Source organism: Xiphophorus maculatus, chromosome 4 (genome assembly GCF_002775205.1).
Source record: "Xiphophorus maculatus strain JP 163 A chromosome 4, X_maculatus-5.0-male, whole genome shotgun sequence".
Taxonomy (NCBI): domain Eukaryota; kingdom Metazoa; phylum Chordata; class Actinopteri; order Cyprinodontiformes; family Poeciliidae; genus Xiphophorus; species Xiphophorus maculatus.
Genome location: NC_036446.1, coordinates 21182361 through 21198525, shown reverse-complemented (window position 1 = coordinate 21198525; position 16165 = coordinate 21182361). Strand labels below are relative to the sequence as shown.

Here is a 16165-nt window from a genome sequence, read left to right as displayed (position 1 = left end):
AGGTAGATGAAAAAAGTAAAAATGACTATGCATAATATCAGTGTGGTCCAGTTTATGAGTGGAGTACATGAATATCTTGTTTCTCTAGTAGAAATCTTAAGGGGACTGCGGGTATGTTGCCTGAAAGTGGCAGAAAAAGTAAACTATCAAAACTTGCTGTCAGATTCCTGAAAAGGCAGGTAGCAAAAAACTCTCAACTAAATGACAAACACTTTGTAACAGCAGGCACTAAAAAGTCAGTAAGTCACATGCTAAACATTTACAGGCTACGTATCGTATTCCCGAGTTGTACACCACCACGAACCAAAAGCACAGGAAAATTGTGTTGCAATTTTCTAAAAACCATATAAATAAGTCAGGGTGATTTTAATATGCTGTTCTGTGAACTAATGAATCAAAGTGGGAACTTGTATGGCCAATCGTTCAGCATTATGTTTGGAGGAGGAAGAATAAGACTTACACTAAAAGAACATAATGCCTATGATGAAGTATGGTAGTGACTCAATAATGCTAAGCATTGTTTGCTCTTTGTGGTTCTGGACCCCTGCAGTGTGTGAAGCAAAATATTAATTTAATCAAGTATCAAGAGATACTAGAAGTGAATGGAGTATCTTTGATAATATGCATCTTCCCTAAATGATTGCAGTTGCTGACACCAGTATATCAAACGGTGAAAATTTTACCATTCACACAACTGACCATGAACAGTTTACAGCTAAGTAGCTTCCACTTAAAGATGAAATAAAGATCTACTCCTGCCATGAGCCTATTGAAAAACACTACTGTTACAACAAAAAAAAAGGTTAAGGCTACACTAGTATATGAAGAAAATGTCAACAACTCCAATCAAAACCTCTGCATGGCCATTTCTGTATCCACAGCCATCCAAGAATCGACAGAAACATGTCCGTCAGGTGGCTATGCCATGTTGGTCTTATTGTTAAAAGTTAGAGATAATTTTAAGATCAAGCAGAATAAAAACTCTGCACAATATCACCACGTGGCATCTAGTTCGTATGACCTCTTTGTTTCCACACTGGGACACAAAATTCTGACAATATATGAGGCTGGGAAATAAAAAAGGTAGGCATGTTAAATAGCTTTAAGAACACCAGGGGATTAAATACTGGGGGATTAAAGTTGAGAAAACAAAAACAAAATCTGATTGAATAATGTTTTTCTGTCTTAGCGTTGTTCATTGTCTTCTGTTAACCCCAGATTGGGGAGTGGGAGTCTCAGATCCAGGAGGTCCACCTAAACTCTCCTTCCCTCAGTTTATTCCAGGGGTTTCCCAAGGCATTCCCAGGTAAGACGGGACATAACAAGTGCTGGGTCCCCCAGAGGGGCGAAGATGTCCAAGAGGCATCCCGATCAAATCCCTAAACCATATGAACAGACTCCTTTTGATGCAGAGAAGCAATGGCTCTACTTTGTTCTCAGCCAAATGACAGAGCTTTTCACCCTAAAGGCCCCCACACATACTTGGGTGTACTGTGCGCACTCTGTGAGCCGCACACACTGTCCACAGACGGTTAAAACTTCATACTTGAGCACAATCCTAATGGATACTAACAAGTTTAATAATGTAGTTGAGCACCTAGCTCTGTTTCTTCTCCATCACGGAAGCCTCAACACTCTCTGTCCTGTCAGTGCAGGACAGAGAGTGGTAGTCATGCTGCATATGCTGTATTGTGATGACATCACTGTTAGTAGCTGTTTGTTTGCATCCACATAGTGGGCCAGTCTTAGAAAACGTTAAGCACTGTTTGTACTCCTATTTCACCCCTGGATAAAACTTAGCAGTTCTGAAGGAGCTTAGAGAGTTGTTGTGGCTTCTCTGCTTCAATATGAGTTAGTTGAGAGGAGATGAAAATCTGGTGAGAATCTCATCTGGATGCTGCCCATGAAATGTGGACATGCCCAACTGGAAGGAGACATCAAGTGCTTAAGGGGAGGATTTTATCTCACCCTTTGCTTTTCAACATTTTAGTTTCAAGTACAGATTTCTTAGGAAGGATCTGTTTAACAGAATTATTTCTTTCACACATATTTTTAATCAGGTGGTAGATTACCTGCATTTATGTGAGTTTTATTAATTCCATTTTAAAGACAAATCTGCCTTTGCTCAGGGCCTCTTCCATGATCTGACAGAGTTCAGCTTTGGATAGTACTGAAAAAGTCAATTAGCAAGGCATAGGAATTCTAAGTGATTTCCTCTCTTGGATGATACTCACAGCCTCTGAATAGCAAGAAGCAAATTGGCTGCACACACCATTACATTACTATGACCCTGTGGATAAGCAGCTTTGTCTCAACCTGGCTGTTGGAGTGCCTCTCTGCGTGAAAGCTTCCATGCAGAGCTTTGTCAGACTAATCCATCCTGTGGAGCGTTTCAGCACCTAACAGAGAACAGAGAGGTTCTCAGAAGGATAAAAAGTGCATTGTTCATTTCTGCCCTTGTCACTACTTCTGCCCTTGTCACTATGATTTCCAAAATGACACTTTTGTTCAAGGAAGACTAAGGGCACAGCAACTGCTGGTCGCTACATAGCTCTGGTAAATCATAGTTCATTCAAGCAAGTTCCAGCTGTATGATAATATTTCACTCACAATATGTGGTCTTGGACATTTTTATGAATGACATAATGGAGTGCACACCTACAAGCATGATGTTCATGCTTGATGAATGTTCAAGAATGAAATTTAATGAGGCAACTAGACGAGCAATCCCACAAATATTTGAGAGGACTGAGAAAAAATACACTTTTTAGCACAGAACTACTCTCTGTGTTTTCCTCTTGGCTCACTGGTTACTACAATAAAAACTTGGCACATTTTGGTTGTGGACAAGTAATCTGTCTGCTAATTTTGAAAAAAAGAAGGTATAAATAATGTCTTAAGCATTTTTATCATTCCCACATTACTCCTGGTTCACTTAATAAAAACATGCCGACTACAGACTTGCTTTCTAAAGACTGCAGACTCAACTTGGACTCAAAGTTTAGGACGACTATTATTTCATGGATGAAAATATCTCCCTAAATGTAATTACTTTAGAAAATTATTAATGTTGTCCCCTTTGAGGTCCCTTATACAAATGAACAGGTTGTCATGGTTACAACAGTTTCATTATATGAGTTTTCAGTAGTACACACTAATAAAAGGAGTAAATGGCAGCATCCATGTTTGTATTTACAGTAAACAAACCTCAAACAGCTCTGACATGAATGTGCTTAATCTCCTGGTAAAAGATAGCAATCTATTAATTGTATTATAAGATGACTACATTAATGTCTATCAAAGCGACCTCTAACAAATCAATTTGAATTGGGGTCATTTCAAAACAAAATTAAGTTATCTTACTTATGCTAATGTCTTTACAAAAATTATTTTGGTTTTCCAGAAAAAGTATTTCCTGTCTGCTTTATAGAGAAATGTGAAATTAATGGTTGTAGGCCTATTTACATTAATTTCCTTTGAAAAAATATATATATTTATATAATTAGTGAAATGAATATTGCGGATAAATAGCTTAAATATATATTTTTAAATATTTAAAAGCATTTCATGCCAGTTTTTACAAAAACTTAAAGCTGCTGTCTTGAATTTATGTTTTAGGCACACTAGATGGCATGAACATGAATCATGAGGAAATGTCAAAAAGAGTCATGCTTACAATCAAAAATACATTTCAGTAAAATGTTTAACAAGAAGATTTGAAAAGTTTAATCAGCAATGCAAGACCATCGCTGCTTTCCTTTCTGCTCTCCTAAAGGGAACTTACCCTTCCCGCATTTGTTCGAAAGGCTTGACATGCCAATTACTCAGTGTCATATCTCAAGTGTATGCTAAACTAAAATTATGTCAACCTCACGGTCACCATCTTCAGTCATTTTTAAATGATGCATGGAAACCAAAAGGAGAAGAAACGTTGCCAATGTACGAGGGAAGCATATCAGCACCTTTGCAGAAGGGGACAATATTTTTCATCTGTCTCCACCGACTGTGTGATCTCAGCTGTAGGCCGAGCAAACTCAATATCCAGAGGATGGGATTTTTTGTAACTGAGTTTTCAAAGTGTGTGTTTCAATATCTGACACAAAGTTTAAATTCAATAAATACATGAAAAAGAAGAATCATACTGCACCATGCCAGTGGATTTCCTACTCATTTTTGCTGCAGCAGCTTGTGGAGGGACACGCTTCTCACAGCCTCTCCTTGAGGCTCACCAGTGGGACAGAGTTAACAGCATTCAGGCCATGCAGAGCCATCCATCCTGAAGTACAGAAGTGACACCAGGCTGCAGCCTGTGCCAGATGATGGAGCCTGCCACCAACTCTCTGAGCACTGTTGGCGAGACCCCTTTCGCGAGCCCTCAGAGAATTGCAGTCTTCCCGACATTCACTTAGCATAACACAGGGACACCAAAACAGAGGTTATTTATTTATGAACTCTTCCAGGAACTGTGTGTCCACATGGTTTTGGATTTCATTAGTGATGGACATGCAACTGTCAAAGAGGTTTCATCTGCAGGGGTTAAATCAATGGTGTCAGTGCCCTGTCCTCATCAGCGCCCTGGCCTCTGTGTAATTTAGTGTCATCTCTTGTGTAATGAAGGTCTTGTACCGTCAGAAGGTTACCAAGTCCTGCAGTGTCCTTTGTGTGTCGTACATCTGTGCCACGTCCTCTATAATATGTCCTCTGCTTGGAAGTATACTGGTCCAAGCCAAAATGTCATGGCCACAGTCTCTGCATTTGTTCATATTCTTCTCTTTTAACGATTTTATGCATATCAAAGGTCTAGGATATTTTTACAGTGCATAGCTAAGAGAAAAATGTATCTTGTTTTAAACACAATAATAAAACATCCTCTGCATTATTTTGTTCTGAATGTCCTTATGTAAAGAAAAGAACTATTGAAAACATAATTTTCTCATTTAATATATTTCTAATTGGGTTATCTTTACATTCACACCAGATATTAGTAACTTAGAAAGTCATCTTTAGAAAGATCTGGATTAAGTAGGGAGAGCAATTGTCTGGAAAACAATAAATAATCCACTCACATTGCACACTATGTTTTGAAGAATAATGTCAAATTTCATCACCTCTGAAACACTACCAACATGGAAGCTTTGAGGCAAGTACATTACAGTGTTGGCTGTTTGGAGCATACGGCACTGACATTTTTATATAATTAAAAAAAGGATAAATGGGAAAATGTACTCAGATGTTCTTGACAAGAATCTGAACATGAAACAATGCTGGATTTTTCATCCAGCAAGACATGTTTTCCATCCCAAACGGACAGCCAAGGAAATAATAAATTGGTTTAAAAAAAAATCAGACTGCATAGAAGAGGCCCTCTAAAACCTTTACAGCATTTGTGTGAAAATCACACTTGAGCAATTCACACTAGTTTTTCCATACGGGGAAAGTCAAAGTCTTTTCTATTAAGTATCAAATGCATTTTAGTAAATATGAAAATTAATAAATTGTAAGTAAAAAACAAGGTTCTTGGGCAGTTGAGTTTACTGGTTGATTTGAATATTGTTCAGAACAAAATCTGATTTGATGGTTATGCAATGATTGGTTTTTAAAAGAATACTGTTCCAAAAGCTTTCCAGTTACTTCAATATTCAACAAATAAATGATCCTGACAACAAAAAAAATGTTTGGCAGGATAAGAGAAACACTTGGAAGCGTTACTCTAAAAAATACAATACTACTAAACAAGAACTCTTGAATAAATCCTATACAAACCAAATGTTTTGAAACTTGTTTTAATTGCCCCATCCCAATTTAGCAAGTACACTCACTGGATTTCTAATTTAGAACCCAGCTGGCCACAGGAGGCAAACTTCCAAAGTGCACTCTCTAAATGGGGCTAAAACTCATCACAACTTGCTCTGTGCATCAAATGCAACCTCCTTATTCAATTTATTCATACTATAAATTAATAATGCCGCTATTATATTATGCACAAAAGATAATGGGAATTACAGATCAGTCCACAAAAGCACAGGCTCAGTCTGCAACAGTGGCGCTTCGGTGGAGTAATTAAATGTGTTCCATCTATCACTCTCACACACAGAAAACAGACGTAATTTGTCCATTTTGGGATATTAATAATGAACTCCTAAAGTTGTAGGTGGAACAATTATTCAGTTTCTTTTGGATCACAATGAATGTAATGTAAAAAACCACTGGTGATGGTTTCTGTATGTAAGTTCAGTGCTGAAGAGCAGTGAGTATACTGTAATGAGGACCTTGGAGATCATCTTTTGAAGTAACCATTTGACATCAGCTATGAATTGTGGGCATCTTCAAAATTCCACTTGGTAAGTACTTCAATGAACATTAAACATGAATAATAAATGTAAAGAATTAAAACTTTGTGATGCCTGGGGAAGTTGTCAGATTAGAAGAGATTTTGTATCAAGTACAAAAACAGGACTGGCCTGTCAGAGTATTGAGTACATGTTTTTAAAAGTCAGAATATCTTTTTTGTTGTGTTTGTTCTTTATTAGCCAGAAATATCTGTTACCATGAATGTGATGGATCTCATGAAAAACTACTCTTGCCATCATTCGATATTAAATGAAAGCAACTTAAAAGCTGTTTTGCTTTGACAAAACCTTAAAAGTGTGGCATATGAGTCAGAATGAAAAACTATCAGTGTATTTAAGCCAGACTTTCATCTTCACGGGAAAGTGGTAAATATGTCAAAACATTTTGTCATCCCAGCAATAATCTTGTTTATCTTACAGGCTTTCATCAAAAGGTGCATTTGATTTAAAAACTTAATTACTGTTGCTATAATATTTAATGTTTCGTTTCCTCATTTAAAGCTGACACAGATGTGCTGTACTGCATTGCAACTAAAATGCATTAAAAATATTAGCTTATGTTTGAATGATTTGCTGTTGTAGTTTACTCAGAAACAAATAGACTTAATCTTAGACTTAAACAGACCATAGAAATATTAAGTACAGTGACAATGAAATGTTCCAGAGAAAAATGGCTGAAAAACTACTAAAGTGGGAAAGAAATTAAAGAAAGGTGGTCAAAAAGTATTCACCATTTGAAATAAGTATCAACACTCTGGTCTCCTGTTCTCCGTCTTTCCGTCTCAAGTATAATGAGGTTGATTCTGAAGTGCAGCGCTGACTGTGACTCATCGCTCTCTGTTTTCTCATCAAAGCTTTGTTTCTCCACTTCTTTAAAGAGGCCACAGTATCATGCAGAGGTCCAATGTGTTGATTATGAAAAGTGAATTATTTTAGGTTCCATTTTATTCTTAATATATGCACACGTGATACTTAGCACAGTTGACTTTAATCAAAAAACATGTCATAATTCTGGCTCTGTCTGTAGAAAAAAAACTTTTAGATCCACTTAGAGTCCTGAAACATTTGTTTTCATGTTAAACGGAACACAAAACATTGTACAGACCAACTGGAGAAGTGAGCGTTATTCTTTTTTCTACAATGTTTCCAGGCTCATGTAGTTGAATAGGAACTTTAGAACAGCAAGAAAGACAGATTAGAGAGAATGGGGTGTTGTGTTTTGAGTTGGTCTTGGTTTGGATCTGGTGTGAATAAGTGATTGTTGAAGGAAATGGGGGACACTGCAGCTCTCAGTGTTGAGCTCCATAGAGACATGATCAAAGAACTCTGTCAACCAAGACAGCTGTTCAACTCAGACTTTAGTCACCCAACCATGCGCACTAATCTCTAGCTGAAGTCTAGAGAGAAAAAAGAAAACTTGCTGACCAAACTGGACTTAATGAGCATCCACCATTCAAGAAGAGCAAACAAATGCAAATGTGATAGAAGAGATACAGACGCTTCAAACTTATATCCTTTTTTTTTAACACATTAAACTTTCAGCTGTCAATCAATAGTTTCCAGACACCAATTGGATAAAATGTAAAGTTTTGACATTTTAAATTCCACACTTTTAAATTCTGTGAATCAGTTTGTACCCACAAAGAGGGTACAACCAAAAAGTGGCGTGTAGGAAATTGCAAATATGTACATTAGCAACATTAACATTAAAATATATTTTCAAATATGTTTAACATTTGGTGGCTTAAATACTGAAGCATTACTCATCTTGTTAAACTCTCTTGGCAGAGATTTTAGCGCAATTCAAATTTGTATCTTTCACTCTTTACCTACAATTTACGTAAGGATATTTTAACATCTTGTCAACTTGGAAATATAAAAATAGCTTTGTTCATAACAATTCAATTGATTTAACTGGGTATCTTTAAAAAAAATCTATTTTTAATGTTAAGCCAATTGGCAGTTTATTTCTGTTACATTTCTAAAGAAAATAACCAAAGTTGAATAAATGCTTTGCAGTGCTGAAAATAACTGATTGAAAAATGTATTAGCATAACAAAAATATAGTTATAATAACAGAAAGCCTGCAAATTTGAAAAGACAACACTAACAAGTAAGTCTATATGATAAGACAGAACTTGAACTTAAAGAAAATCAGAGGGAAATGTAATTGGTATGGATGAAGAGGGTCTAAATACAGTAATAACATTGTTGCAATGCATTCATTTGAATGTGTCGTTCTGCAAGTTTGTTTTCCTCATTCTCCTGCTCTGCGTCAAACTGGCTCCGACATGTAAGGTTGGATGGACAAGTCTTCTGTTGTTAACATCTTTAATAAACTTGGGAATAAAATGTTTCTCTGCCAGTAGATATCTACATTGCTGCTATCAAACTATAAAAATGGCCAAGCAAGGTGGAGTGAAACGCTGTGCAATCTGGAAGAGGGCAGGTATGACATGTCTTATTCACATTTTTAAAAAAGGCAGCAAACCAGTTTCTCTAAAACAAGCCTCAGAACTAGGGCAAACAAGGGGTCTGTGGAGCTACAATAAAGAGGAATTCAGACCAAAGCATTGCATTTCTCCTTTATGCAGACCATAAGTGAACAATTTACCAGGAAATTGAAAAGAAAATTAATAGTACGAGCAAATACTACAGCATACATCATATTTTCACGTCTCATAACTTTTGCATAGGTCTACTATTTACATTATCAAGATTTTTTTGAGCAAATGTGTGCATAGTGTCTGTCTTTTTCCTGCAAAGATCAGTTTATAGACTTGCAGTTTTAGTTCATTTTGTCCAAAAAATATTTCCTCCTCATTGTAATCATTCCTCAAAAACAGGCATGTTGCCTTGATTTTGCAATCTAACATTTTCACTGTCTTGTTATTTTTGGCATTAGTATGGAGGCATTAAATTTCCCACTGGTGATCACTGGTGGAACACATTCCTGAGCCACAGAGCGGACCATTTCTCGAGAAAGTGTTCAGGACATTCAGAGGTCAACAGGAAAAGCTCAAAAAGCTACTCAAAAAACATGAGTTTTAGTTATTGAAGATATGCCAGGTGATCCAATATCCTCATCATTGGATTCTGAAGAAATGGAGGGAGGTTGCAAACCTCACAACACCATCTCAACTATGAAGCACAAAGGTGGCAGCATTTTGTTGTGGGTGTTTTGGTTTCGAAGTGACTGGCCGCTGCACAAAATATTTTAGATGGCATAAAGAGCAAAGAGGATCATGTAGAAATATTGAGGCAACTTCCTATGGCCTCAACTAAGATATCAAAGCTTCTTCCTATTGGACAAATGGACAATCATACCACCAAACAAGTTACAAAGTGACTAAAGAACAAAAAAAATCAATGTTAATCTAATATTTAACATCAACACTGCATAAAATGTGCAGGTAGAGCTGAAGAAATATGTGCGGTCCTAGTAGCCTACAAACCAGACTTAGAGCACTTCTTTCAGGAAGAATAGAGCCCAGCTAATTATTGTGAGAAGCTTATAGAAAAATACTCAAATGTTTTACCCAAGTCATACAACTTAACTGAAAGACAACACTGTACATACTGAGGAAATGTATGGAAATGTCTGACTTTAAAAAAAGTAATAAAAAACATGATCACTTTCTTAACAAACTGTAAAAGAAGGAAAGTAGATATTAGGAAATATCTACTTTCAACTGTAAGGAGATAACAAGTCCACTTAAAGAAGGTGGTAATGTCAATGAGACAGTAATTACATTTCTGCTGGTGTCATAATGAGTAGAAGCAGAGTATCAACATCTATTAGTTATAGGGTCAGCAATATTTATTTCTTAGGTTAAAATGTTTTCCTTCTGAATTAGAAATTACTTTCTAAAGAATCATTATCAGTACACTGTGATGAGAGGAATTCATGGACAAGTGTATTATGAAATCCTTTCTTGGTTTTGAGAAGACTCTGCTTCCCCTAGCAAGCGAATAAATCAATCGTTGAAGTAGTACTTGAAAGTGTTGGATTGTTGATGCTACATTGAGACCTCACATGATTTTTAAACAAGCAAGATTGGTTTATATTTTTGTTTTCAGTGTCACAAAAGATGCAAACTTCTTGCAACACTGAATAGCTATTTATGCTCGTTTATATTGCACAACTAAACTTCTCCAAAGCAGTGTCACCAAAAATGGGAGACCAAGAAATACACACTGGTAAATTAATTCCTGAGGACGAGGTTTTGGGTTCAAGACGGAGAAGCAAACGATTGTCGCAAAATCTGCTTGCTTTGATCTGGATGCTGTGAAGCATCTTACCATAGAGAAGCAAGAAGAAATTCCCATGGTTAAAATAAGTGGGTTCCCTGATGATTTGGAGAGCTCTGATCCAGAAATGTTTTTTGTGAAATGTCCTGATTAGGAGAAAGTTGAGCCCAACTGTTCTTAAGTGCAACACTCATAAACTATGCTTGATACCCCAATCAGAGATGCCAGCTAGCAAAGAATCTCTTTTCTGTAAATTCTGTAAGATGCATTTCCAAAAATATGGGAACAAGAGGTGGTCTTTCTTTGTGCAGCATAAAATGTAAAAACACTGTTTTGCCACTGTGATGGCATGTTTCATGTCAGCTCTGTACATGTTCTGAGTCATCTTCTCAGACCTAAAAGGAACATCCTTTGCTTTCAGCACAGCATGCAGCTGCTTTTTATCCGAGACTTTCTCTGAGATGACAGACGTACTCCATGCACTTCAGGACGCATGCTGCCACAGAAAATATGCAGTCATCCTAATTCATGTTGCTACCTTGGCCATATCCAAATCAGTGCACTTTCAGTAGTCCTGTAATGTTGACATAGCTGCTTCAATCTAAGCTCTCAGCTGGCTACTGTGCCAGTAGCCTTTCTTTTTCTTTTTTTTGCTCCGATAAGCAGGGGCCTGTATGCATGAATAAGCATCACAGAAAAGTTGTCTAAGAAGTGAAGACAGCAGCAGGAGATTGCCTTAAATGCCTTCTTCATATTTAAGTATGCTAGATCCAGTGTGTTGATGCCCCTAGTTAAAAAAAAAACAAAACAAAAAGAGAGACTAAGAGCTGTCCTGGTTACTAACACTAGACACAATTGGTATTGGTATAAAGCATTTTTACTTTTATTGCAGTACACCTGTACATTTGTGATCTAAAGACTGAGGTTGACAATTATTACCTAAATGAGTATTGAGACATTTTTTATTATTATTTATAAAGGCTTGTACGCTACAATTATTTCTCTTTTATGGGGTATTTAGTCGCTGTCATACAAAAGCCTTGCACCTCCAAAATAGACGTTTTCAGGAAAGGAAGAAAGCCTCTTTCTTATTCATGTTAATTCATAGTGTTTGCTGCTTTTTCAATGCCTATTGATCAATAAAACCACAGACATGAAGGTTTATCATTAGAGCTGATTTTCTAAACCTTTTAAGAATTATGTTTATTTTTATGCAGGAGTACACAGCTTTGTGCACCCCCCCCCCCCCCCCCCCCCCACACACACACACACACACACCCACACACACCCAAGCCGACACAAAATATTAAGCATATTTTTTTAAATCTAATTTAATTTAGGTCATTCTCTGAGACACATCAGCAAAGCAAATTTTAAGAGACTAAAATCAGGAGTTTGTTGAGGCTAAGCCAAAAATTATCAGTCAACTGACTGCGGAAGTGCATTTCTGCAAAGTTAGTTATATATTTTTTTCTCTCCCTGCGCTATATGTGGTGTTCATATGATAGAACTCTTGAGGGTCCTTGGTTGAGCATAAGGCATGCTGAAAGATGGGGTAACAGAGCCAGATGATTGGATGCTCATATCCAAGCCTTAATTCTAGTGTGCAACAGTCATTTATGGCTTCAAGATTGCTCAATAATGCATCAGAACCCACAGGCCTTCAGGGGAAGCAGCCAGTAATCAAAAAGTAAGTTAAGGTTTTCATAATAGGGGACTATAAATAACTTTGGACAGAAATGGGGGCATGTAAAATGTATAAGCGATGATTCAAACCCCATGAGGTGGATAAGCTTAACGCAATAAGAAAGCATGTAATATTAAGAGAAGTAATAACTTGATCATATATGGAAAATGATTTTTTTTTTTGCATAATAGACTACATATGCCTTAAATATGTTGATAAACAATATCAATATTGTTCTGAAGGTTTAACTTCCAAAATGTTCTATTATTTTTGACATATGTCAAACTATTTAAAAAAGGTTTAAACAATCAAGGAAATTTTGTATAAGAAATCAGTATCAGTTAAGCATATACACAAGTAAAGCTAGCTTTCTCTACTTTCAAGGATAACATCTTTATACTGACAATACTTTAAGTTATTGCAGTTTTAACATAGGAACCGTTAGAATGAAGTACATGTACAGTTACTAAAATCGTGAACAAAATGTTCTTGCCCTAAAACTCATAGCTGTAGGAAGGTTCAGGCAGTGTGATGTAACACCAACAGCAATCATGTCATGAATGTTTTTTGTGGTGAATGTGGCTTTCAGGCATACTGCAATACAATATAGGTAAACAAAAGAACATGAATTTATGTAACTGGACATTTGTGTCTGCATGGTTATATGTCCTCTTTGTCTCTGTGTTGTGTTGACCTGGTGAACAGTCTACCTCTTGCCCCATTAAGCACTCCAGAAAGACACTAGATCGCTCGCAAACATGCATGAATTGAGTGGGAAAAGATTCACAGATAGCTGGACTTTTTGGAGACCATAATTTAAGTTATGTTAAACCATCAATGGTGACACTTGGCAAGTGCTGAGTCAGCTCAAAAAAAGCATATTTAGTCTCAAGCCCTTTGTTTTGGTTTTAGCTTATTTGGCAATTCTAGATTTTGCATTAAGTCTGTCCAAATGTTACAGTAATTTAGTTTGGTATGTTTCAACTATGTTTTGAAATAGTAAAAATATTATTTTAATTTATTTTTAAAGATACAAATGACTATTTTCAATGTTGCTTCTTTTTGAAATATTGCTATTTTGACAAATCTGTGTTTAGTTATCTCTTAAGCAGATTTAAACCAGATAAATAAATAACTGTCAACCAGCCTAAACACAGCACTGTCGTTCCTGGGATACTGATCCAGGTATTTCCAACCCGTCAGATGGATCATTTAACAGTCGTCAGCGACATGTATCAAATACATCATCCTTGATGTTGTTTGGGCAATGAAACATTGATTTCTCTTTTTGCTGCCTTCCCTTTTCCTGGTTCAAGCAGGCAGTTTTAATCTTTAAACACAGAAAGTCAAAGAGAAATGATTTTATAACAGTGAGCCACTGAGAGTTTGATCCAAGCTTTGAAAGCAGCTATCTTCTGCAAGTGAATGATCTGCTTTTTTGTGCAAAAATGACAGAATCTGAAACTGTATGTCTTGCATAAGATTATGTAATTCCTTGTTTTACAGACAGCATTATTTTACTGATAAAAATCCAGCGAATTATGTTATTAAACATTACTGAACACAACTGGGCAAAAGTGTGGGTAAAACAATTCAGAATTTCAGATAACTGGGTATTTATAATGTGCATAAAGGGAGGAATTTTAATTCATAGTTTATGTTGTACTGATTAAAAAATACTAGGAATATTAAGGCTAATATTAATATATGATTCTAATACAGCTGCTATGGAAAACAACCAACACTTACTGATATTATATATGTATCTTTTATATATTTCACTACCTTTCAGCACCTTAGAAAAACCTGATCACACCCCTGACTCCCTCATAGCTTTTCTGTTTCAGTTAAACTCCCCATAATCCTGCACTGCATCACTAGAAAATGTCTCGTGATCAAAAAGATAATCACTGGGCATCACAAATACCACACGACAAACGCTCTCACCTCTCGCTTCAGAAAAAAAACGGCAACTAGATGGAAATAAATATTGGTCGTTATATCTGGCCAGTTTTATTTATCAGACTCATACTATTTAAAAAATTACTAATATCAGCCGATATCTGATATTAGTAAGCGCTAACAGATCATACATTCCACAAAAGTGTATTTACTAAATCTTAATTTTAGCTTGAAGAAGACTGCCTTTAAATCCCATATTTTCTTGTTTCCCATATTTTCTAGCCATCTTTTTCCTTAATTCACCTAATCTGAGTTTGTTACAACATTTTTAATCTCTTCAAGAAATGGCCTTGAAGGGAAAAAGCAGGTGAACAATGGACATCTGAGCAAGAATGGGATCAAGAAATAGAAGAGGCATCTTTCAACATAATGTGAAAAAAATGTAACCCTCAATCAAACTGAGCAATTGTGCTCCACAAACAAATTTGACAGCTTTGTGATAGAGCTAAAAAAGGTATCTAGTCAATGATATGTAGGTGGTCATAATGTTATAATTGTTTAGTATTTATTGCCCACTTTGTTATTTATCTTTTACCAGATCAAAAACACATAACTCTTTTGATATTGCACTATAATCTCAAGATGCTTAGCAATTATCTTTATAATATTTATTGACTCCTCCACTGTTTGTAGGTTTTGGGTCCGCAGTCTCTGTATGCCTAGTCACTGCATGGCAATGTCCAGTGATTACCAGGAGCCTCACACTAAGCCTCATCTATCTGCCTGGCTGCCTGCTAATCTGTCTGACCACCCTGCTTATTCTCCCACAATCTCCTGGATTGAAGTACACACTGGTTCTGGCTACACTGTCTGGTATTCCACTCATACACTCTGAGTGGTAAGAGCCACTCACTCAAATCCACGTATTAGCTGGTGACCTTCCATTTTTTTCCACTCAGCATCCATCTCAACTCACTGACTCCAGATTCAACTTTTATTAAACTTGGTGACAATTTTCTGGTTTTCTTTTTTTAAGACACCTTTGGGTTGGAATTCTAGCCTAACATGAGAAAATTTATTTTTATTCACTTGCACTGTTGAAATATGGATATATTTATATTGGCTATTTTAAGACAGGTTAATCATTGCTGTACTTTTTTTTTATTTGCCTTTCTAGAATATTGGTGCATTATAAAATTATGTTTGTTGAAAATTTTCAAATACCCTGCAGCAAAAAAAGGTACAAAATAGATGAATGTCTTGACTTACCGTCAAACTTTTTATGTCTGGAGGTGAATGTTGTTCTCATGTTGTGGCTGCTGTCTTCAACCATAACCTCAAATTCCTGCTTGCTTTGCTGGCTGAGTTTGTCCTCCATCTCAGATGTGCAGCAGGTGTAACCCTTGGGACAGACACGGAGGTGCTCACCTGAACGAGACACAGACACGGAGAACCGTTTTGCAATGCCACAGGATTTGGATTTTTCAGAAGGCTGCACTAAGTCTTTGATCAAAAGTCTCCTGTGATTTTAGGGACTCTCGTCTCTGAAACTATCAAGGACAGCCAGACTGTAACAAATGGAAAAGATAATGTTTATTGGTAAGACAGAAAGTAACTTTTATATATCAGTGCTTCTTCCCCATATAGCATCTTTATCACATCACCGTTACAGGAGATAGAAAATACTGTTTTTAGAGCCGAGTCAAGTCAGGTCAGTCTTATTATGTATGCAGTCCAGAATAACAAATTAGCCGTAAGGCATGCAGCAAAGATGGAGCCTGGCATAGCCTCAAACTATGACATCAGCCAAGCAATATTGGATAATGGTTACATTAGAAGATTTCTGTTCACTAGGGGCCAGCAAAACAAGCTATAAACAAATCACTAACATATTTTGTCATGACAAGAAACAATTGCCTCTTTACTCATCCATCAGATACCAAACAATGTTAGCAATTGTTTGAAGTCATCTTTC

General features: G+C 36.5%; 1 protein-coding gene across 4 annotated transcripts in view; it reads right to left on the bottom strand.

The window, feature by feature from the left end:
- The window catches only part of LOC102217784 (glypican-6-like), a 146397-nt gene that overhangs the window by 101195 nt on the left and 29037 nt on the right, over positions 1 to 16165 (bottom strand). For all 4 annotated transcript variants that reach the window (XM_023332920.1, XM_023332922.1, XM_005806770.3 and 1 more), the window contains one exon: positions 15460 to 15618. In XM_023332920.1, coding sequence (XP_023188688.1) covers positions 15460 to 15618 — 159 coding nt within the window. The remainder of the gene's footprint in view (positions 1 to 15459; positions 15619 to 16165) is intronic.